Raw genomic sequence first — 24,381 nt, 5'->3', positions numbered from 1 at the left:
ACTACAGCGGTGACCGCTCCTCAGCTTTGCCAGCATGTTCCTCCACAACTCCCCAGCTCCGCCAAATCTGTACTGCAGAGCCGCCTTCTTAGGTCAGAACCCAGGACAGACAGATGTATCCACAGGGGACCATGCCCGAACACCTCCTCCCCTACCCCAGTGTGCTTCTCGGGCACTGACGGATACTCCCTCGGGGGAGGGCAGCAGACCAGGGTTAGACACTGTGACTAAGCTACTTTTCTCCCCAGAGTGCTTTATTTGGGCAGAATAAGTTCCCACCATCCTGGACTCCTCTCTCAGAAGGCCTCTTCTCCACCAGCTGGCTAGAGCTGCAGGAGTAGGGACCACCACTCTTTGGTAAAAGAGAACAGGGAAAGGCCATAAACAAACAAAGACAGACTTGTAGTTTATTTTGTATTTTTTTTAAATAAATACACTTTACATTAAAGAAAAAGGCCTTTGATTTGTAATTTCCACATTGGGGAGAAAGGGAAGAAAAAAATTTTTGAAAAACTGAATCACAAAGAAAAAGAGAGGGAGTGAACTTATATCCTCAACTCCACAAAACCAATATCCACAACGACCTTGCTGCCCCCAAACCATGAAGGTGGGTGAATCTAGGCATTTACTCAGCAAATAAGCAATGCCTTCCTCCCCACCTCTGGCACGAAGGAAAACCACTTAACCTGACAGCATGTGAGGCAACAGAACAGGTTAAAAAATCATATATTATATTTATAATAAAATATTCTTAATCCTTATCAATTTAAGAAACCACGATTTTCCTTTTCATTTAAATACGTATGTAAAAATGCCTCTATATTGTTCTTTAGACACCATTTTCTTCCATAGAAAATGAAGTGCAGGGACAAGAGACCTGGTGGATATAAGTTCACACCCTCAGTTATAAATGCCTGGTGTTTTTTTTTTTTTCCTTTTCAAATTTTATAAAAAACTATTTCTTGTTCTTTAAGTAAAGAACGTTATACAAAGAAAATATATTGTGAAATAACCCCAGAGACATTTTTTTTTCCCCTTGAGGAAAGAGCTGTCCGTCCTAGGAGAAGGGGGAAGCAGAATAGGGCCTAACCCCTGTTGTCTTTTTTGTGGTTGTTATTGTTTTAGAAGGACCCTCAGATTCCAGTGAGGCTCTCTAAGCCATAATCCTCTGAATGCAGGGCATGCAGTTCCTTAAAAGCCAGCCCTGGGAGATAAAGGGAAAGGAAGGTGTTCTCAATTCATCTGACTCAGTTTCTCGCCTGTCAAGAATGTCTTCCACATGGTGATGGCTCCTCACTCATTCAGAGATAAGATGATGTCATCTTCCAAATCAGAGTTGTCAGAGCTGTCCGCTGAAAGGTAAGAGGGAGAGACTAGATTATGCACCAGGCTTAGAGGAAGCTTTCAGGAAGGAAGCCCCTACATATACATACATTTAGACCTGAGCAAAGTTAATCACCTGTTTCCAGGAAAAAGAAAACACACCAATTAACTCCTTGGAGCTGGCTCTGGAGAATATACTTGTTGCCAACAGCGGCCATGCCTGGGACCTGTTGCTCCTGCACCTTTCACAGGGCCTGGATGCAATGCTCTCTGCCTTCTAGAGGTTCTTCCTAATTGGGGGGCGCTGAAGGGGCATGGCTGAAGGAGAAACAAGTGAACCTCTGCAGCCCTTCGGCCTCACGCCCTTCACATTCTTCCGGGACGGGTGCACAGGCCTGCCTGGCCCCCACATGCGTGTGCACGTGCACACACACCCACACCCAGGGCCACTAAAAAGGCAGGCTGAGCCCAAGCAAGAATGAGATTTCTTTTAAACTCCTCAACAACACTCTTATCAGAAGACCTAATAAAGACAGAGGCTGTCAACCCAGGATTTATGCCTCTGAATATAATCAGTGGGGAACAAGTTCCCAAAAAGGTACAGGCCAGCATGTAGCAATAACAGAGGACAAGTACCTAGAAACTTGAGGCCGGAGGCCAGCAAGGAGCAGCCAGGACATCCTAGAAGGTGGCACCATGTCTCCTGCACAGGAGAAGCCCTCTGCTGGACTATCTGCCTTCTCAGGCAGTGAATAGACCACATTAAGTAACACCTCTGGAAGGATCCATTGAGGAATGAAACTAGGCAAAGGAACCTTCAAAATGAGGTACACTATGGGGGCACGTGGGTGGCTCAGTGGGTTAAAGCCTCTGCCTTCTGCTCAGGTCATGATCTCAGGGTCCTGGGATCGAGCCCCACATCGGGCTCTCTGCTCCACGGGGAGCCTGCTTCTTCCTCTCTCTCTCTGCCTGCCTCTCTGCCTACTTGTGATCTCTGTCTGTCAAGTAAACAAATAAAATCTTTAAAAAAAAAAATGAGGTACACTATGTCTGGCTGATCGAAACTGGAAAGAAACATAGTTACCTAGCTCCTAAGGATGCTGGTATTTGCCGAGTGAAGATAAGGGAAAGGTCTTGGTGCCCCCTTTTGATGACAGCTCAGGAAGCTGCGAAACCATTTTAACAAGGTTTCCAAGGAAGTGGGCAGACAGACTGAGCCCCCAGGCTGTGTGTGGGCCTCCCATTGGAGAGGGACACCAGTGGTTCCACAGCACTCCCCATCAGCCTCTCCCAGGCACCCGAGAATCAACTCTCAGGAAAGCTGAGGCGAGAACTACCCATGTTCCCAAGCCTTCTTTCGTTCACTATAATCCCCTTCACAAAGAAAACTGAAGTGGATAAAGGAAAATCAACGACCGCATGGCTATGACACAAGAAAGTCTTGAATGTAACAAAAGAGAGCTCTGGAAAAAGTGCTTCTGGGTGTAAAAGGATGCAAGCACAGCCTGACTACTGGTGAGGAGTGGGAAGAAGGAACACCTGACGAGCTGAGCTGAACAGCGTCGTCAACGTCCTTGCTGCAAGACCTCGAGAAGGAACTGCCAACAAGGAAAGGTAGGGTCTGCCCCCCACCCCCCAAAGCCGAGCCTGGCGTAGTGTCCTGGGCCGTGGCAGACCTCCAGAGACTCCCCCAGTGCTCCTGCAATCTGAGATTCACAATGCACACCACTGGCCTGAGACCTGGCCACCAGCTGTGCAGCTGCTAAGAGTCTTAACAACTCTGCATCACACATACAGAGTATAAATGCCGCTGGAAGAGGACAGGAACACAATCTTTACATAAGCAACTGTCGGGTGCAGTGTTTGAGAAAACCTTCAGGGCCTGGGCAGAGACTCCCACTTGGTGGTCACAGGGCTCCTCTCTCTCTACCTTCCTCAGCCTTTCCGCATCCTCAAGTATTGAAGAGACCGGATCCCAGACCCTGGTCAGGACCTCTCCTGAAAGGCCCTTTGAGGCAAAGGCAACAACCAATCCCTACAATGTTTAACCTGCTGCTCCGTAACATCCAGGCTTTGGGGACGGTAGAACTGACTGGAACAGAGTACACACAAAAGACCTCAGGGTCAAGGTGTTTTCTCTTCCTAGGGCCGGGATTCTGCATCTGCAACCAATCACTGGGTCTCTATGGGATCCGGGGCCTTACACAGTTACGGGGTGGCACAGGGGTGTGGTTTTCTATAGTCCCAGGGATTCTCATCACATCCTAAAAGGCTCCGTAAACTCAGAAAGGTTAAGAGCTAATGGTCTAGATGATTACTGAAGCAAAATATCAGCAAACCAAGGGTACAGAGAATTTCCCTCTGCCTGCTCCAATGTAAGCTCCTGGAGGCCGCTCTCAAACAGCAGTGCAGGACACGCTATTCGTGCTACCTCTGCATCGCCACCTCAATTCTAGAGCCCAAGCTGGAAAGTCTTCAAGTTGTCAACTATTAGGGCATTTTCACATCATAAATATTCCTACCACAATAAAGGCATATCCTCGTTGCTAATGAATTACGGTTTTTCCAGTACCTCTTAGGCCTAAAAGAAGGAATTTCCTAAACAGTTAAAGGAGGCAGTAATTTTACAGGCCAAATACAAATTTAGTGGCTTGATATTCAAATTAAGAATAAAAAAGTTGGTGCTACTCTCATACCAGGCAAACCAGCACCAGTAGCTCTCCCGGCCTACCTTGCTACTTGGAAGGAAACAGAACTCGTACCCCACGTGGCCCTATTCACAGATGACAAAAAGGGTCAGTAAAAACTGCCCCTTTACTCTTGATACTGTCATATGTGGCCTTGCCCTTTAATCCCTCTGCCCTGGCTCTCTGACCACAGCTAGGACAAAGGCAAGTCCTCCCCCACTGAATCACCTCAACCTCCAAGTGTGGAAGCTGGTAAGCAGCAGATGAACAGACAGAAGGCACAGCCTCCACAGAGCTTCCTCAGTACACAACTTTGGCAAGAGGACTTATTTAAGAAAAGTCTCCCCTAAGACATCCTGCCTTCAATTTGAGGGCTACAAGCACATACACGATTTATCCCAAAGAAAATGCATTTGGGTCACTGTGGAACAGAATGTTTTACACAAAGTACTGTCGCCCACCCTCTGATACCACACACATGTGTGCGCACACTCCTCCTACCACCAAACACCAGTGATTATAAAAACCAAGCTCTACAATGAAGAGGCTTGGCATAAGGTGGGCCTAGGCCAGCACAAAGAAATCCTGTAAATGAATTGCATTTAAACGTTCTATACCACAAACGTTCTATATCAATGTTCTATATCAAATGTGCTGTTCAATATGGTAACCACACACGGCTACCAAATACGTCAAATGTGGACATGAAATGAGGACATGAATTTTTAACTTAAATTTTAATGGCCACATACAGTTACTGGCTACCACGTTAGGCATCATATCTGCCATAGTTGTGAGCACACTGGCCTGGTTAGCTACATGAAAATGGCTGGGTATCACAGGGATTATTCCCCAGTTAGGGCAGCACAAGAACCAGGACCACAGCAAGCACACGTCTGTCAACAGTGACATACATCTGTGATGCTGCCAGACAGATCCTCTTGAAGTGGGCAGAATGTAACTGCAGAGCTAAAAGACTCTTAGAACTAGTAGCTGATTTATTCAGGATTCGTTAGCACAGTCAGGAGAAAACCTGACCTCAGAAACTTGTCCTAAAGGGAAATTACTAGAAAAATTAGAGCTTGTACTTCATAACTTAGAGGAAGCAAGGATGACAAAACAAGCCAAAGAGAAACATTTGTCACCTGGCCTTTAAGAGGCCTCAGGCAAAAACACAGGAAAAGACTCCTCCACAAGAGGGCTTTTACTTTGTAACTTTAGAAAGGAGCAGGCACAGCACCCCGTAAGCAGCTGCCCATTCCAGCTCTGCCCCTCAGGAAGAACTACCTTTGGCCTTCCATTCTAAGGCTAATCCTCTAAAACAGTAGTCAACAAACTGCGGCCCATGGGCCAAACCAAGCGTACCACGCATTCTTATAAGTAAAGTTTTACTTTTAAGACACAGCCATGATCACCAACTTACACCTGGTCTCTGGCTGCTTTGACATCGTAACAGCAGAGCTGAGGTGTTACAAGAGACACATATGGCCCACAAAGCGTAAAATATTTAACTGTCCGACCTTTACAGAAAAAGTTTGCCAACCTCTATTTTAAAGATGAGATAACAGCCTTTTAGTAACATAGTCTGGTGAGAGAGCAGAGGATCAGAGATGTGAAACTGCTTTTTCTCAAGGGACCAGAGTGGTGAACCTACAGATATGGGGCACAGAACTCTGGTGGGGCTTGCCTGCTGGGAGGGTATAGGGAAGGGACCTTCCCCTGGGTGCCAAGGCTCAGTCTCAGGGTCGGCCCTAGACTTACTGTCCCCCAGGATCAGTTCCACTTCCTCGTCTGCATCAGAGTCTTCATCCTCCCCATCCTCTCCCTCCTCTAGAAGGTTTGCTAGCTCCTCATCAGAGGGAGAAAAGTCATTGTCCCCATCCTCCCCTGCGTTCTCGTTGTTGTCATCCTCCTCCAACTCCGCCTCCAGCAACTGGTCAGTGTCAAGCTCATCTAGGTCATCAGTGTCGTCATCATCTTCATCATCATCTTCTTCCTCCTGTTCTTCCTCTTCCTGGTAAGAGAGCATGAGGTCCATTAGGAAAAACACAGAGACCTAACACCCATGTGGGCCACATGGGAAGTCTTTCCCTTCTTCCCAAAGAACCGGGGAGAAACTGTCAGTAAAGAGAGTGATAATCTAGGTAATCTAATGAAGACCGAGACAGACACAAGTTCCTCAAGATACTCAAAGCACATCTCAGACAAGGATTACTGATCACTCCACAAAGGCATTACTGGTCACACAGTCCTTATCCAAGAAACACAAAATTCATTCACAGATGTCTCAGCCATCAATATTTTAGATTCCTGAATAACTAATAAAACCAAGGGAGCTCTTCTCTCTTCTCCTGCATCAACCAAGCCAATTGAAATCAGTTGGGCCACTGGAACAAAAAAGCAATGCTTTAACAAGACAGACGAAGAACACAGCTGCTGAGTCAGCTCCAAAGCCCTTCAAGGTCTTGCCCTTCATCTTATAACCAAGGAAGTGAGTAAACCTCTAACAGCGCTATCATAAGTATCCAATGATCTAACTGTCCAACAAAACTGACTGTGAAATACAGAGAACGTAACAGATACCTACAATTTCTGTTACAAGCCACACACACGAAAACACACACAAAGTGTGCTAGAGAAACTGTCCTTCCCTCCATTCTTAAGAGATCTTTCCAAAATCAGGAAAACTACCCAAAAAACTAATGAAATATATTACTGGCTCTGGGTACCCTGGGCTTTTAAAAGGGTACATTCTAGTCTCTGCCACAAATTTCAACTTTGCACTAGAATCCAAATTATGTTCTTTCCTGCTTGAAAGGAAATAAAGACCCCTCTGTTTTGATAAGGATAACAGGTGTTCCCAAGTAAATGTGACCATCATTCACTTTTCCTTCTGCTTGAACACCAAGTGTCAACCTTACTAGTAGCAAAAGGATTCTAATTCCTGCAACAATAAAATATAAAATTCATTTAAAACATCAGCCTAATGAAAGTCAAGAAAGAAAAAGCCCAACATATGCAGAAAAAAAAAAAAAAGCGTAAAATACATTTTTAAGTGTTGCTGCACGCCAATCACATAAAACCTAAAATTTTGTCCTTATTTGGCCACTAGTGTTCGTCAGCTATAATATAAAGTACACTCGTGTTTATTAGAGTAGCCATGCCTTTATGGACTTTTGATAATTTTGGAACCACCCTTTAGAGACTTTTTGATATGCTGTTTGACTTAAGACTTTTTAACAATTTCCAGCAGCTATATGGGAAAGACTAACCCCTTTACTCAGTAAACCTAAGACTTGTACAAATGTGTCTACGGCCTAGACCAGAGCTTGCACATGCTTGAATATGAAAACACATATGACGCCTAAAACCACTGTTCTACAGCCTAGGCCACATTATCTCCTCCATACAGATGGCTACTAAGCATTCACCTACTAGAAAGGTGTTAACAGTGCTTGGAGGCAGTAATGACAAACTGAGACACAGACAAGCTCCTTAACCCCTACAAGCTTATCAGCTCATACAAATATTGGAAAAAGGGAGAAGGGTCAACATTCAGGGAAAAATTCAAAGTGCTTACCAGATTACAATTTTTGCCTCTTTTTTCCAGGCATATTTTCCTGGCCTTGACCAAAATTAGTTCTAATCCATTAATAAAGTACCACAGTTAAAAACGAGTACATTAAAGAAAAAAGTATCCAAAGCCCTATGTTTCTTAAGCCTCTATGGGACAATATAATTATTCATTTAGAATTTAAGATGACATAACTTTTTTATTTTTAGTTTTGATCCTGAAATTAATACATAGTTACTGATTGCACATATGGCATTATTTAAAGAGTGGGACAAGAGGAAATGCCCAGGCTTTGGGATCAAACACGCCTGGGTTAGAATCCTAGCTCTGCCAATTACATGGCATGAGAACCTGGGCAATTAACATAAATTTTCAATGTCCCATAACTTTTAAAGGTCCACAGTTGAGTAGGTATGTAACAGGTTACATGGTCCAAACAGACATCTCTTAGCCAACAGATTTAGGAAAACCATTCTTTTTCATTTCTAAAAACATCAAAGCCTACCTGATCCAGGAGAAATGCAAAGAAGGTCCTAAATCAAAAGCAATCCTAGAAAAATAGGTCAATCAGGGTCTGAGCTCTGAACTACAGATAACGTTCCAAATTCTTCCAGAAGACTACAAATTCAAAACCTTTACTTAATTTTGTAGTAGAAGAAATAGTTTATATATGTTCATCCTAGAAGACCATGAGAATTTATGTTACCATGACAAGGTAAGAGAAATGAGTAGGAAGGGGAGGCTCTACCTGAATCTCAAGTAAAATATATCACACCATCATTTAAACTCTATGGTTAATGATCAATACTGGTTTAACATGTATTTTGTTACACATGGATATGGCCATAAACTTACTTTCTAAATTTTAAATCTGAAACCTGAATCATGAAACGCACTCACAAGATCTGTCCAAAATACTGTACAATCTGGGGCACCTGGGTGGCTCAGTCGGTTGGGCATCTGCCTTCAGCTCAGGTCATGATCTCAGGGTCCTGGGATTAAGCTCCCCATTGGGCTCCCCGCTCAGTGGGGATTCTGCTTCTCCCTCTCCCTCTGTCCCTCCCTCCAGTAGTGCTCTCTCTCTCTCAGATTAAAAAAAAAAAAAAAAAAAAAAAAAAAAAAAAAAAAAAAACCATGAAAGAAAGAAAAAAGGAGAAGGAGGGAGGGAGGGAAAACAAAATACTGTAGGGTCTAATTCTGTAGCTGAACTCAGAAGAGAGTCTAGGAAGTAATTTTAGGAGGATTCTTTGCTGGTTTAAGTACCTGACTGGCAACATGAACCCCTTCCTTTCATATCTAAAGATTTAAGGAGTGGTCAAACAGTGGTTTAAAAAAAAAAAAAAAGAAACTAGAAATGATTACTTAATGAAAAAAAATCTTGCTAAAATCCAGAATCATTTCCAACAACATTTAAATAAGGTTTTAGATCTAGGAATATTATGGGGTTTTTAAAAATTCTCTAAGACTTTAAGGCCTTGCAAACAGAATTAGAGGGATGCAGGGCCAGGATGTTTTGAACTTCTAATAAATTCTCCTACAGGAAGAATTCCAAAACTCTTCCCAATTCCACTGCTAAGTCAATTTCATGGTTGTCCAAAGCCCCAAAGCCCTGCAGATTAACCAACCCACTCCCCTCCTATACAGAGAAGTCAACTGGCATGAGCTCCCTCAGCTGCCCTCTGGTCCCATCTCCACATCTAAAACTTACTTAGCCCTGGTCTGAGTAGGAAGCCAACCTTCCACTCATGCTCTGAGCCGCAGTCCTCTCCGGATGTTATTACCTCAGCCACCCACCACACCTCCCACACACCCACCTTCACACTTCTCCCCACTGGCTTCTCATCTTCTCTGAGGAGGGCCAGGCTGCCCAAACCTAAGCACTTCCCATCCACACAGGCTCCACATTGCTTCCACCCAAACCCTATTCCCCACCTCCAGGGACCCGCCGCCACTTGCTCACTCAATCCCTCTCTCTCTCTTCTCCCAACACTGGACAGTCTGGCCTTTGCCCACAGCACTCCACAGGGCAGCAATTAACAGTGTTTGCTCCAGAGCCAGGATGCTGCCACTGAGCTCTACTGATACAATAACTAACTTAGGGATGATTTCCTTTGCCTCATAGGGTTGTTGTTAGCATTTAAAGGGGGGGAAAACGTGTATGCGTGTATGTACATAATCTCTTTGGAAAGCAGCTAGCATATACGAAGTGTTCAACAAAAGTTTGCTGTTCCTGTTACAAGGACTGCAACCTTCCTAAAGGAACAGGCAGGCCTGGAGGCCAACCAGGGGGCTTCTCCCTGGTGACAACAATCCTGGCCTCCACACGGGCTCATCTGTACCTGGTCTCTTGCGGATCTCCTTTGCACAGAGGTTCCTACAATTTTAATTTCTGCCTTCATAACTTCCGCTAATTTCTGAATCTTTGAACTCTCAGATGGCTCCACCCATTTGTACCACAGAAACTTAAAATCTCTTAATTCTAAAACTGAACTTAAAGCACCTTTAAAGCCAGTAACTTTTCAATACTTCTCCCAGTTACCAGGTGAAAATCTCACACGTTTCACTTCTCCCACTCCAGTGGCTTCACAGCCAGTTCACTACTGTTTCCCACAAATGTAAGGTCCCCAGGACTCCCTCCTGTCCACTCCCATTACACTCACTGAATGCTCCCTCCTCAGGCACATTCTCTCTTCTCTTCCTCGTCTCCAGTCTCTCCAGCTCTCTATGGTCTTATCCATTTCCAGATCCAAAACCCCAGGAGCTCCATCAACATGGCCCATATTCCAGAAATACAGCAGAAGCACTATTTACTGATCTAATGCCAACTTCCGTGAAACTCAATTTCTTGTTAAAGAGGTGATTTAATTCAATCAGTGGCTCCTACTCAGATGTGATCATCAGAAGCACCTGGGAAAAAGTTTTCCAAAATATTCCTAAACCACACCCAGGGTCCAGGTTGACAGAACCAACCTTTCTAAGTGAAGCTCACCCAAGTGAATTTCAGAAAGTTTGCCCAGGAACTGTGAAGGCAACCCTAATGAAGATGTCCTCTGAGTACCTTCTGGTTCTAAAGTTCTCCTTTTCTGTAATATACCCTAGCCACAGACTCCCAGTGACAGAACCAAAAAGCTGATTCCAGGTACTCCACTGACCTTCTCTGCTAGATCCAACTGTCTTGTTCTCTAGGACTTAAACAATGTGATTTTTTTTAATTAGTGCATTTGTTTCTAGACCATTCAAAATTCTTGAATACATGTCTCATTTTCAAGAGAAATAGCTTTTAGCTTACATTACCTTCAAAAATACAACCAACCTCTTAGAAAAACCTCTGGTCATGCTTTAAGAACTGTTAATCTAAAAACTATGACAGCTTTATAAAAATGTAATTAAAACCTGAGCCTAAGGGCACCTGGATGGCTCAGTCAGTTGAGCGTCTGCCTTCAGCTCAGGTCATGATCCCAGGGTCCTGAGTTCAAGCCCCACACAGGGCTCCCTGCTCCGTGGAGGGCCTGCTTCTCTCTCTTCCTCTGCCTGCAGCCCCCCGGTTTGTGCTCTCTCTCTCAAGTAAATAAATAATAAAACCTGAGCATACTCTCTTGACAATTCATTCAACATGTCATATTTTATAAAAGGTAAACTCCTGCTTCTCCTTCTGACACTTGTTCCTGGTGTTAACAATCATTAAAAGGCTCATTTCAGAGTCATAAACACTTGTATCTTTCTCCTCACAGACAGAATCTAATTCAGAGATACTTTAAAAATTTCGGGGGGTGGGGGCGCCTGGATGGCTCAGTGGGTTAAGTCTCTGCCTTTGCTCGGGCCATGATCTCAGGGTCCTGGGATCAAGCCCTGCATCAGGCTCTCTGCTCAGTGGGGAGCCTGTTTTTCCTCTCTCTCTGCCTGCCTCTGTGCCTGCTTGTGATCTCTCTCTCTCCTCTGTCAAATAAATAAATAAAGTGTTTTTTTTAAAAAGTTAAAAAAAAAATTTAGGGGAGAGAAAAAGACCTTTCAGGAATCAATGTCCAGGCTTATAGCAGGTGTGTAATCAGTAAAGATTCTTACCATCCGCTTCTAGGCAGTGGAGAACACACAGGAAGCACAGCACACAGTGTGTCCCAGATTCCAAAATGGAGTAGAGAAAAGAGAGCATTATTCCCTTGTTTTTGCTTTTTTAATTGAAGGTTAACTATAATTAGTTGAAATGTACTGCCTTTTCAAAATCTACGAATAATGATCAATTAACTAATCTTTGGTTTTATAATTTTCCTACAGATACCAAAATTCCAATGGATAATATGAGCTTTGATAAATGACTGGCTTATCTCTGCTTTCATCAAACACCTGAAGGCTGGAGAACCAGCAACCTTAGGAACCAAATATTTATGGATGTCAAATACATCATATATGTCTTCATTCAACAATATGTTGATTCCATTCATCCCTTCTTATTAATCTCCAAACTTACTGAAACATAAGGGTAAAAGACAACCATTTTTGGGGTATGTAAATTATATCTCAATAAAGCTTTCTAAATAAATATATATTTATATAGGCACTTTATACTGGACCATTTCATCAGGTGGCAGCTGACTATTCATACTTCTAATTTTATTTTGCTAAGGTGAAAAGGCAAATCCAAAGGCGTCAGTCACAGGTGCTGGCATCCCTGAGCCGTATAAGGCATACCTGGGACATCTGAGAAGACCTGAGAGCAGATATCTAGACTAGGACAAAACTTTGAATGGCAAATGACTTGTAAGAAAATTAAATCTCTAATTTTAAAATTAGGTGAAGCACACAAAGGAAAGTGAGTTAAAAATAAAATCAAGCTGGCACAGGGAAGAGAGAAATCTAATGGAGATAGTAAATATTGCAAACACTACTGCAAGGTTCCAGGAGGATGTGTGAATCAACAGAAATCAGAATACAAAGGAAATGTGCTTAGACAGATATGGTATATTCCACTAAAATACCTCTAAATCAAAATCAAAATGCCAAGGGCTTAAGAGTAAAACCAGTTCTCTAAGGAGATCCTTTAAATATGAAATGCACCAGATAATCCCTAAGTACAGTGGTGGTCAGTATGTAATGAAAAAAGCCTTGAGGGGCACCTGGTTGGCTCAGTGGGTTAAGCCTCTGCCTTCGGCTCAGGTCATGATCTCGGGGTCCTGGGATCGAGCCCCACATCAGTCTCTCTGCTCAGCAGGGAGCCTGCTTCCCCTCACCCCCGCCTGCCTCTCTGCCTACTTGTGACCTGTCAAATAAATAAATAAATCTTAGAAAAAAAAAAAGATTCTCTCTCCCTCTCCCCCCCGCCCCGCAAAAGAAGAAGAGGAAGAAGAGGACTAAAAAGGAAGAGGAGGAGGAGGAGGAGAAGAAATATTTGAATCAATGATGACTGAAAATTTTGCCAAAATTAAAGTCACACACCACACCACAGATCCGGGAAGCTCTAAGAACACTGAGTAAGTTAAATGCCCCCCAAAAAAACCTACACATAGGTACATCATTTTCAAACTACAGAAAATCAAAGATTAAAAAAAAAATCCTTATGAAGCCAGTGGGGGAATAGACCTTACCTCCAGAGGTAAAAAAGATAAAAACAATTGTACCACACACCTCCTCAGAAACCATGCAAGCAAGGAGAGAGGGAAGTGAAATACTTAAAATGTTGAGAGACAAAAACCACCAACCTAGAATTTCATAATCTTGTCCTGTGAAAGTATCCTTCAAAAATGGAGAAATCAACTCTTCTTCAGACAAACAAAAATTGAGGGCATCTGTTGCCAATGGACCTATCTTGCAAGAAATGTTAAAAGAAATTCTTCAGAGGGAAGGATAATGATCAAGGTCAGAAACTCCAATCTATATAAAAGAAGAGCAGTGGAGAAGAAAAAAGTATAGGTCGAATAAACATTTTATTTTTCTTTTTTTTTAAGAATTTATTTATTTATTTATTTATTTATTTATTTAGAGAGGAAAGAGCGAGTGTGGGTGTAAGCATGAGCAGGAGGGAGGGGCAAAAGGGAGAGGGAGAAGCAGACTCCCTGCTGAGCAGGGAGCCGGACTCAGGCTCAATCCCAGGACCCTAAGATCAGGACCTGAGCCAAAGGTAGATGCTTAACCAACTGAGCCACCAAGGAGCCCCTATTTTTCTTAATGGATCTTTGTACAAGATAATAGTTCATCCAAAATAGCACCAATAATGTGTGATTATATAAGATTAAGGGTGTGTACATATATACACACACACACACACACACACACACACACACATATGCTTATGTATGCTTATACATAAATATAATGAAGGATAGCAATAAAACAAGGGAAAGGAGAGAAGGATTAGGATTATTCTATCTTAAGGTACTTGTACTACCTAAAGAGGTAGTATCATTTGAAAGTGGACTTGGATTACATGTAAAGATATATATATAGCAACCTCTAGGAGAACCCTAAAAAAAGTGTAACTAATATGCTAATAAAGAAGAGAGTAGAAACCTAGAAAAATGCTCAATTAAAACCACAAAACAGGGATGCCTGGGTGGCTCAGGTGGTTGGGCCACTGCCTTTGGCTCAGGTCATGATCCCGGTGTCCTGGGATCGAGTCCTGCATCGGGCTCCTTGCTTGGCAGGGAGCTTGGCAGGGAGCCTGCTTCTCTCGCTGCCTCTGCCTGCCACTCTGCCTGCTTGTGTGTACTCTCTCTCTGACAAATAAATAAATAAAATTAAAAATAAAAAAAAACCACAAAGAGTAGCAGACAAAAACAGGAACAAAAAACGAGGGCAACAAAGAGAAATCAGTAACAAGTACAGAAATGAAGCCAACTATACCAATAATCACTGGGAACGTCAATACTCCAAACACATCAATTAAAAGACATTATCCATGTGGATCAAGAAGCAAGACCCAGGGGTGCCTGGGTGGCTCAGTGGGTTAAAGCCTCTGCCTTCAGCCATCAAAAGAAATGAAATCTTGCCATTTGCAACGACATGGATGGAACTAGAGGGTATTATGCTTAGCAAAATAAGTCAATCGGAGAAAGACAACTATCATTTGATCTCTTTGATATGAGGAAGTGGAGATGCAATGTGGGGGGTTTGGGGGAGGTAGGAAAAGAAAAAATGAAAGAAGATGGGATTGGAAGGGAGACAAACCATAGAAGACTCAATCTCAAAAAACAGACTGAGGGTTGCTGTGGGGAGGGGGCACAGGAGAGGGTGGTGGGGATATGGACACTGGGGAGGGTATGTGCTATGATGATTGCTGTGAAATGTGTAAACCTGGCGATTCACATACCTGTACCCCTGGGGATAAAAATACATTATATGTTTATTAAAATAAATAAATTTAAGGGGCACCTGGGTGGCTCGGTGGGTTAAAGCCTCTGCCTTCAGCTCAGGTCATGATCCCAGGGTTGTGGGATCGAGCCCCATATCGGGCTCTCTGCTCAGCGGGGAGCCTGCTTCCCTTCCTCTTTCTCTGCCTGCCTCTCTGCCTACTTGTGATCTCTGTCTGTCAAATAAAAAAATAAAATCTTTAAAAAAATAAAAAAATTAAAAAATAAAATAAAATAAATAAATTAAAAAAAAAATAGCCTCTGCCTTCGGCTCAGGTCATGATCTCAGGGTCCTGGGATCGAGCACCACATCGGGCTCTCTGCTCAGCAAGGAGCCTGCTTCCTCCTCTCTCTCTCTGCCTGCCTCTCCGCCTACTTGTGATCTCTGTCAAATAAATAAATAAAATGTCTAAAAAAAAAAAGAAAAAAGAAAAGAAACAAGACCCAACCGACTACATGTTGTGCACTAGAAACCCACTTTAAATAAAAACACATATACATTTCAAAAATAAATGCATGGAGAAAGAGATACCCTGCTAACATGAATTTAAAAAGCCAAGTAACTATATTATTTTCAGACAAAGCACACTTCAGACCAAGGAAGGTTATCAGGAATAAAGAAGGGCATTATATGATGATAAAGGGGTCAATTTTCCAAGGAAACATAACAATCCTTAACATATACATGCCTAACACAGAGCATCAAGATACAGGAGGGAAAAAAAAAAAAAAACAGGAGGCAAAAACTGACAGAACAGATGAATCCATTTACTGTAACTGGAGACTTTAATACCCCTCTATCAGAAAAGAAAAGATACAGGGACTGCCTAAGTGGCTCAGTGGCTTAAGCATCCGACTCTTGATTTCAGCTCAGATCATGATCTTGGGGGTCCTAGGATTGAGCCCCACATCAGGCTCCAAGCTTAGCACAGTGTCTGCTTGTCCTTCTCCCTCTGCTTCTCCCCCTAGCTTGAGCGCTTGAACTCTCTCTCACTCAAATAAATAAATAAAATCTTTGAAAAAAAAAAAAGAGAGACAGAGAAAGAAATGGAAAGATACAGCAGGCAGAAAATCAGTAAGGACATGGCTGAAGTGATCAAACCATCTATCAACTGAATATAATGGATATCTATTGACAACTTTGTCCAACAACTCAATACACATTCTTCTCAAACTCACATGAAATATTCACCAAGATAGACACATTCTGGGCCATGAAGCACACCTTAACAAATTTAAAATAGAAATCATATAATATTTGCTCTCAGACCACAATGGCGTTAAACTAAAAATTAGTAACAGAAATATAAAAACCCCAAATACTTGGAGATTAAAAAACACACTTCTGAATAGCATGAGTCAAAGAAATCTCAAAAAATGCTTTGAACTAAATGAAAATGAACACACACTTATAAAATCTGTGGGGTTCAGTGCAACTAGTGCATAGAGGGAAAATTACAGTATTGAATGCATATTATTAGACAAGAATAGCTTGTCTAAGCTAAGCTTCCACCTTAGAAAACTAGAAATAGACGAGCAAATCAAATCCAAAGCAAGCAGAAGAGAAGAATAGAAATCAAGAGTAGATATCAATGAAATTGAAAACAGGAAATTAATAGAGAAATCAATGCAGTCAAAGCTGGTTCTTTAAAAAGATTGATAAAATTAGGGGTGGGGCGCCTCGGTAGCTCAGTGGGTTAAAGCCTCTGCCTTCGGCTCGGGTGGTGATCCCAGGGTCCTGGGATCGAGCCCCGCATCGGGCTCTCTGCTCCGTGGAGAGCCTGCTTTCTCCTCTCTCTCTGCCTGCCTCTCTGCCTACTTGTGATCTCTGTCAAATAAATAAATAAAATCTTTTAAAAAAAAAAAATTAGGGGCACCTGGGGGGCTCAGTCAGTTAAGCATCTACCTTCGGCTCAGGTCGTGATCCCACGGTCCTGGGATGGAGCCCCGTATCAGGCTCCCTGCTCAGTGCAGATCCTGCTTTTCCCTCTCCCTCTGCCCCTCCCCTACTCAAGCTCTCTGTTGCTCTCTCTCAAATAAATAAATGTTTAAAAAAAAAAAAAGACTGATAAAATTGATAAGCCTCTAGCCAGGCTAAGAAAAAAAGAAGACACAAATTACTAATATCAGAAATGAAAGAGAGGACAAATCAGTATAGACCCCACGGACAATAAAAAGATAAAAGAATTCTGGGGCACCTGGTGGCTCAGTCAGTTGAGCTGAGGTTGGCCTCTCAGCTCAGGTCATGATCTCAGGGTCATGGAACCAAGCCCCACATTGGGCTCCACATTCCACTGCCCTTCTCCCTGCTCACACATGAGCACTCTCCCTCTCTCTCAAAAAAACTAATTAATTAAATCTTTAAATTAAAAAATGATAAAAGAATTCTATGAGGGGTGCCTCGGTGGCTCGGTGGGTTAAAGCCTCTGCCTTCAGCTCAGGTCATGGTCCCAGGGTCCTGGGATTGAGCCCCGCATTGGGCTCTCTGCTCAGAGGGGAGCCTGCTTCCCTTCCTCTCTCTCTGCCTGCCTCTCTGCCTACTTGTGATCTCTGTCAAATAAATAAATAAAATCTTAAAAAAAAAAAAAAAAAGAATTCTATGAACAACTGTATGCCCACAAATTTGATAACCTGATGAAACAGACCAACTCCTTGAAAGACAGACACCATTTTCCAAAATGCACAGATGATCTGAATAGGCGCTTAGCTATTAAAGAAATTTAATCAATAATTAATAACCTTCCAAAACAGAAAGCACCAGGCTCACAGGGGTTCACTGATGAATTCTACTAAACATAAAAAAGTGTATCAATTGTCTAAAATCTCTTCTACAAGACAGAAGCAGATAAAATACTTTCTGATTCATCATATGAGTCCAGCATTATCCTAATACCAACCCCAAAGACATTATAGTAGCATGCCCGCTCCTTATCCAACAGGCATATGTTCCAAGACACCCATCCCCAGTGGATGCCTGAAAATAAGGATAGTACCAAATCCTACATATATGTTTTTTTGCTAAACATGCATGCCTATGATAAAGTTTAGTTTATAAATTAGGCACAGTAAGAAATTAGTAACTTATGTGAATATGGTCTCTCTTTCAAAATCTGACTGTATTCTTGTGATGATGTGAGATGATAAAATACCTACATGGTAAGACGCAGTGAAGTGAATGAGGTACTGTGATGCAGGCTATTACTGACCTTCTGACCATACATCAGAAAGAGGATCACCTGTTTCCAAACTGGAGTTGACTGCAGGTAACTGCAACCATGGAAAGTGAAACCACAAAAGTGAAACTACAAATGGGGGGCTGGAAGGGAGGGAGGGGGGAATACTGCACAAGAAATGAAAACTACAGTCCAACCTCTTTCATGAACACAGATGTAAAAATCCTCAATGAAATATTAGCAAATCATATTGCACACTGTATAGAAAGAATTATACACCACAACCAAATAGATGTATTACAGCTACACAAGGATGGTTCACATTTTAAAATCAATTAATGTAATTCATTACTTTAACAGGCTATAGAAAAAAGATTGCATCAACAGATTCAGAAAAAGACTAACAAAACCCAACACCCATAACTGAAAACTCTGAGTAAAACAGGAATGGAGGGGAGCTTTCTTCAACCAGATAAAGGACTGTTAAGAAACCACAGCTAACACCATACTTAATGGTGAGAAACTGAGAACTTCCCTGCTAAGATCAGAATCAAGATCACTACTTTTCAACATCATACTGGAAGTCCTAGCTAATACAATAGGTAAGAAGAGGGGAAAAAGGGTACAGACTAGGAAAGAAGAAATAAAACTGTCAATGTTGGGGCGCCTGGGTGGCTCAGTGGGTTAAAGCCGCTGCCTTCGGCTCAGGTCATGATCCCAAGGTCCTGGGATCGAGCCCCGTATCGGGCTCTCTGCTCAGCAGGGAGCCTGCTTCCTCCCTTCTCTCTCTGCCTGCCTCTCTGCCTACTTGTGAACTGTCTGTTAAATAAATAAAAAATCTTTAAAAAAAAAAAAAAAACTGTCAATGTTTGCAGATGATATGACTATGCAGAAAATCCCAAAGAACTGATCCTGAAAACTGAATTAAACAATTATAGCAGTGCTGCAGGACACAAAAGTAATCCACAATCTTTCCTGTATAACAGCTTTCCTGCACCCCAGCAATGAACAAGTGGAAACTAAAATTAAAAACACAGTATCGCCTTACATTAGCCCCACCTCTCAAAATTTAATACTTAGGTATAAACGTAATAAAATACGTAAAAGATCTATAGGAGGAAAACTGTATTACTCTGATGAAAGAAATCAGAGAACTAAATAAATGAACAGAGTCCATGTTCATGGACAGGAAGACTCAATACTGTCAAGATGTCAGATCTTCCTAAACTGATCTATAAATAAATATAAGGCACTCCCATTCAAAATCCCAGCAGCTATGTTGCAGATATCAACAAACTGATTCAAAAGTTTATATGGGGGCGCCTGGGTTGCTCAGTCATTAGATGTCTGCCTTCAGCTCAGGTCATGATCCCAGGGTCCTGGTATCGAGCCCTGCATCGGGCTCTCTGCTCAGCGGGAAGCCTGCTTCTCCCTCTCCCACTCCACCTGCTTGTGTTCCCTTTCTCGCTGTGTCTCTTCTACCAAATAAAAAAATAAATAATCTTTTAAAAAAAAAAAAAAGTTTATATGGAGAAGAAAACAACCCAGAACAAAGTTGGGGGACTGGCATTACACAACTTCAAAACTTACTATAAAGTGACAGTAACCAAGACAGTGAGGTATTTTAGAATATAGACAGATCAACAGAACAATAGAGAGCCTAGAAATAGATCCACATAAAAATAGTCATTTGAGGGGCACCTGGGTGGCTCAGTGGGTTAAGCCTCTGCCTTCGGCTCAGGTCATGATCTCGGGGTCCTGGGATCGAGCCCCGCATCGGACTCTCTGCTTAGCAGGGAGCCTGCTTCCCCCTCTCTCTCTGCCTGCCTCTCTGCCTACTTGTGATCTCTCTCTGTGTCGAATAAATAAATAAAATCTTTAAAAAAAAAAAAAAAAAAAATAGTCATTTGAGGGTACCTGGGTGGCTCAGTCAGTCAAGCCTCCAACTCTTGATTTCAGCTCAAGTCATCTCAGGGTTGTGAGATAGAGCCCTCTGTTGGGCTCTACGTGGGGCATGGAGCCTGCTTAAGATTCTCTCCCTCTCCTCCTGCCCTCCTCCACCACCCCAAATAGTTAAATGATCCTGAACAAAAGAGCAGGGGCAATACAATGGGAAAAAAGTCTTCAACAAATGGAATTTGAACTGGACTTTTTTTTTTAAGGATTTTATTTATTTATTTGACAGACAGATCACAAGTAGGCAGAGAGGCAGGCAGAGAGAGGTGGGGAGGCAGGCTCCCCGCTGAGCAGAGAGCCTGATGCGGGGCTCGATCCCAGAACTCTGGGATCATGTCCTAAGCCAAAGGCAGAGGCTTTAACCCACTGAGCCAGGTGCCCCTAAACTGGACATTTATAAGCAAAAAAAAAAAAAAAAGAATAAGTAAGTCTAGACACAGACCTTACACCCTTCACAAAAATTAACTCAAAAAGAATCACAGACCTAAGTGTGAAATGCAAAAGTACAAAACTCCTAAAAAATAACAGGAGAAAATCTAGATGATCCTGAGTTTGAAGACTTTATAGATGCAACCTCAAAGGTACAATCATGAAAGAAACAATTGATTAGCTGGACTTCATGAAGACAAAAACTTCTGCTCTGTGAAAGACACAGTCAAGAGAATGAGAAGATAAACCACAAACTAAGAGGAAATATTTGAAAATATCATATCATATAAAATACTATTAGCCAAAGTATTCAAAGAACTCTTAAAGCTCAATAAAAACACAAGCAACCTAATTTAAAAATAAGCCAATGGCTTCGACACCTCACCAAAGATCTATAAATGGCAATTAAGCATGTGGAAAGTAGCTCCACAAGATATGCCAGCGGGGAGATGCAAATTAAAATAACAATAGAGCCTTCCACTTAGAAAGAAGCTTCCTGAAATGGGGGAGGAGCCCAGAAGGACTGTGGAGAAAGTCTCCTTTCTTTTGGTCTTGTACCAGCCATCAGGAAGGGTGTCAGCAGGTTCAGTTAAATCATTTTCAGAAAACATTTGTAGCAGGCTCATAAAACTGCAAGACCTTAGTTCTTGCCTACTCCAAAAAAATCAAATGACACATTTTTGGTTATGTGTAGAGACAGTTCAACTAAAGGAAAGTCTATTAATTTTTTAATTTAATTAAATAGTGATATATACTACTACATACCTATTAGAATGTCCAAAATCCAAAACACTGACAACACCAAATGCTGGTAAGGATGTGAAACAACAAGAATTCTTATTTACTGATGGTAAAAATGCAAAACGTTATATAGCCTCTTTGGCAGAAAGCTTGTCATTTTCTTAAGAAATTAAATAGAACTCGTCCCATACAATCTAGCAACAGCACTCCTTAGTATTTACCCAAATGAGTTGAAATGTATGTCTACAGAAAAGCCTATACATGGATGTTCATAGGAGCTTTATGCATAGAGAATGTGGTGTGACCCCAGGTAATAGGAAAGATCTGCTGAAAGTCAGAAGTTTAAGAAACTCCTCAGAACGGATACTGACACACCACATAGGCAAGCACCTAGAATATGACCGTAACTTAAAATCCTCTATGAAAAAAAGACTAAGATTCTTTGAGACATACTATCTACCCACATTTAATAAATGCTTAATTTCCCGAAGTGTCAAAATCTTTACTTACAAATCCATTACTGTGAAAAGAGACTACACCATAAAACTGAGAAAATGCAAACCAGACCTTTATAAAGCTAAAGCCATTTCTAGGACCCATCTCAGCAGGCTGACTTTTCTATTTTGTACTGACCCTGGGAATATGGGGGCTCCTCATCCTAAAACCACACAGGGCACTGGTCCCAAAAGTGAGTTCAAGGAAACCTCCAAAACAATTTCTGTGATTGCTAATTAATCTACAAATGGAACTCACAGGACCATCAGGTACTGGGGTTAAAGGTTTATAGTAACAAATATCTGCTTTCTCCTGAGTTTTAGTTTTACTTATTTAGTTTTATAGTTATTTATAGTTATTTCGTTTTAGTTATTTTAGTAATTTTATGGATGATACGCCTGTACAATATGGCAACAGGGAACAAAGGCTGATATTAAAAAATCTTTATAGCAAAAAAAGAAAAGCACAAGATATTGTTCTATAAAGCATTGTTCAGCAACAAGATATCTCCAAGACTACTGACCTGGTCCTCCTCTTCATCCTCATCCTCTGCCAAACGTTGCCTGCCCACTTCATACAGCCTGCACACTGTGTCCATATTCAGAGCATCCATGCTGCCTTGGTTCTGAAAGAAAATACCCAATGCATGAAGAGCAGTTAGTTTTCAGAAGGCCCACATCTACATCTCAGTTAGGACTGGCACCCATGCACCTTGACTCTGTAACTGTCAGAGCTTCTGATACCCAAAATGTTATGCCTGGGACACAGAAAGGGAAAGAAAGCAAGATGAGAAGGCTGATCCCAGAGCAAGGGATATAGGCAAAAAAGAGACCACCATCCTTGGAATGAACGATCTTGCTCTGGCAAGAGATTCAGACTCCTCTAAGAAAGGGATGACAGTGAACCCGAGATATTAGAAAATGGGACGGACTGTCCACGTTGTTTTATATTGGGATTTTATTATTTCTCTTACAATACACATCTCCCCATCAAATGAGTAGGCTATCAATAACTACCTTCAGAAATGCATCAACTTTAGAACGTATCTTAGATCAGACAAAATGCTTGTTGTATAACTTGAAAATGATCCTAAAGATCAGAACAAAACAGCAGGGCTTCAGTCGGCTCCCTTTACCTCAATGACAGCAAGATAGCAGTCTTTGGTGTCTGTACACAGGTCAAAGATGTTCCGTTTCACATCAATAGTTGCTGGAAAACAGAATGTGACAAGGCTCAGGACTGGACTCTTGCTATGACCTTAAAACCAGCTTTTCCTCTAAAGGAATTTCAAGGTGATTGTTCACATACATTTCCATAACTTCTCGGCCTTTCAGTGAAAAATTACAGAAAGGGGAGGATCTTAAATAAGGAAAACCAAAACAGGACAAGATGAACAATGTCTGCTCCTTCATGCATACCTATAGGTTTGTAGTCAGTTGCATTAAATGTTCGAAAGGATGATCCAAAAGGGCTTTTCATCCTCTCTTCCATTAAGTCATCTTCATCATCTGCCTGCAGCATAGCTAATGGGGAGGAAAGGGGAAAGGTAGCCAAGGAGCAAAACACTATTAGAAATCAGAAACATCCCCTATTCACAAGTGCGGAAATATTAATGGACAATCAAGACTTCAGTTTCTTTGCAGTAAATCCACTGTCTAGTTCGTTCCTCTCAATGCATCCTCCTTGCATACCCCAAACAGTATCCTCAACCTCTCCTCTAGCTCTCAATAAGTGTTACAGCAACAGGCTTATAACATCACAAGACCACAAAAGCAAAGATTCTTCAAGTTCATAATGATACTGAGAGGATGATGACAGGGATGGGAAATTAATGCAAGAAATTTCTTTCTATACAAGATTTACTTGTTATCTTCAAAGTCAGTGGCCTTTCACCCTAAATCAACATTATTTTCATTAACAAACTTTGTCACCATTTGTGCTCTCATTTTGTCTTTTATGTTACAACCTTCAAATGTTTTCCAATTCACATTTCAGAGGCATTTCCAAACCAAAAATATCAAATTAATGAGGGGAAAAAGAAGGAAGAAAAAGAATGTAGAAAAGTAAAAAGTTTATTACCTCCATACATCACTGTCCCCGTGTGGTTAAACACCACACGACACTGATCCAGAGCAGGAACTGTGTGTAAAAGATGGAAAGTACGAAGATCCCACTAGGAGGAGAGCAGTCAAGGAAAATTATTTTATACAAAATTTCTTAAGGAACCTCACTGGGGAAATTCTGAAATATTACTTTTTTCCCCTCTGTGTGAGATATGAATGTTTTGAAGGTAAGTTTTTTTTTTTAAAGAGGTAAAATAAAAATGCTTTCAAAGTAAAACAAAAGCATGTAGAATGTGTATTATAGAATAATGTCTCTGAAAATCTCCTATGGTATCCTCTTATACATGAAAGCAACACAAATTCCCATCCTCTCAATAGCAACACTTCATCTTGCTCTTACGTTTAGCAATTGATTTGTGTTGCAAAAGTAAAATCCTCAAGACATAAAAGCCAGTTTGATACTTGAAAGAAGCACAAGGCAGGAATCTGCTCACTTTTCTCAGTACAAAGAAAAACATGCTAGTCAAAGTCATTGGTAATTATCAATCACTGGAGATTAACTAACACGTCAAAGGAGAGGCACCAAATTATTACCTGTGT

General features: G+C 41.7%; 1 protein-coding gene across 2 annotated transcripts in view; it reads right to left on the bottom strand.

Annotated features, from left to right (window-relative positions):
- Positions 1 to 393: 393 nt before the first annotated feature.
- DCAF1 (DDB1 and CUL4 associated factor 1) overlaps positions 394 to 24,381 on the bottom strand; it is a 75,933-nt gene continuing 51,945 nt past the window's right edge. For both annotated transcript variants that reach the window (XM_080820772.1, XM_080820771.1), the window contains 6 exons: positions 23,798 to 23,891; positions 23,137 to 23,241; positions 22,854 to 22,927; positions 22,242 to 22,343; positions 5,772 to 6,024; positions 394 to 1,352 (listed from right to left, as the gene is read on the bottom strand). In XM_080820772.1, the coding sequence (XP_080676898.1) occupies positions 1,294 to 1,352; positions 5,772 to 6,024; positions 22,242 to 22,343; positions 22,854 to 22,927; positions 23,137 to 23,241; positions 23,798 to 23,891 (687 nt within the window). In that variant the 3' untranslated portion in view covers positions 394 to 1,293. The remainder of the gene's footprint in view (positions 1,353 to 5,771; positions 6,025 to 22,241; positions 22,344 to 22,853; positions 22,928 to 23,136; positions 23,242 to 23,797; positions 23,892 to 24,381) is intronic.

This window comes from Martes martes, assembly GCF_963455335.1.
Source record: "Martes martes genome assembly, chromosome: 1".
NCBI classification, from domain to species: Eukaryota; Metazoa; Chordata; class Mammalia; order Carnivora; family Mustelidae; genus Martes; species Martes martes.
The sequence above is the reverse complement of the archived record's forward strand: the minus strand, read 5'-3'. Positions and strand labels throughout refer to the sequence as shown.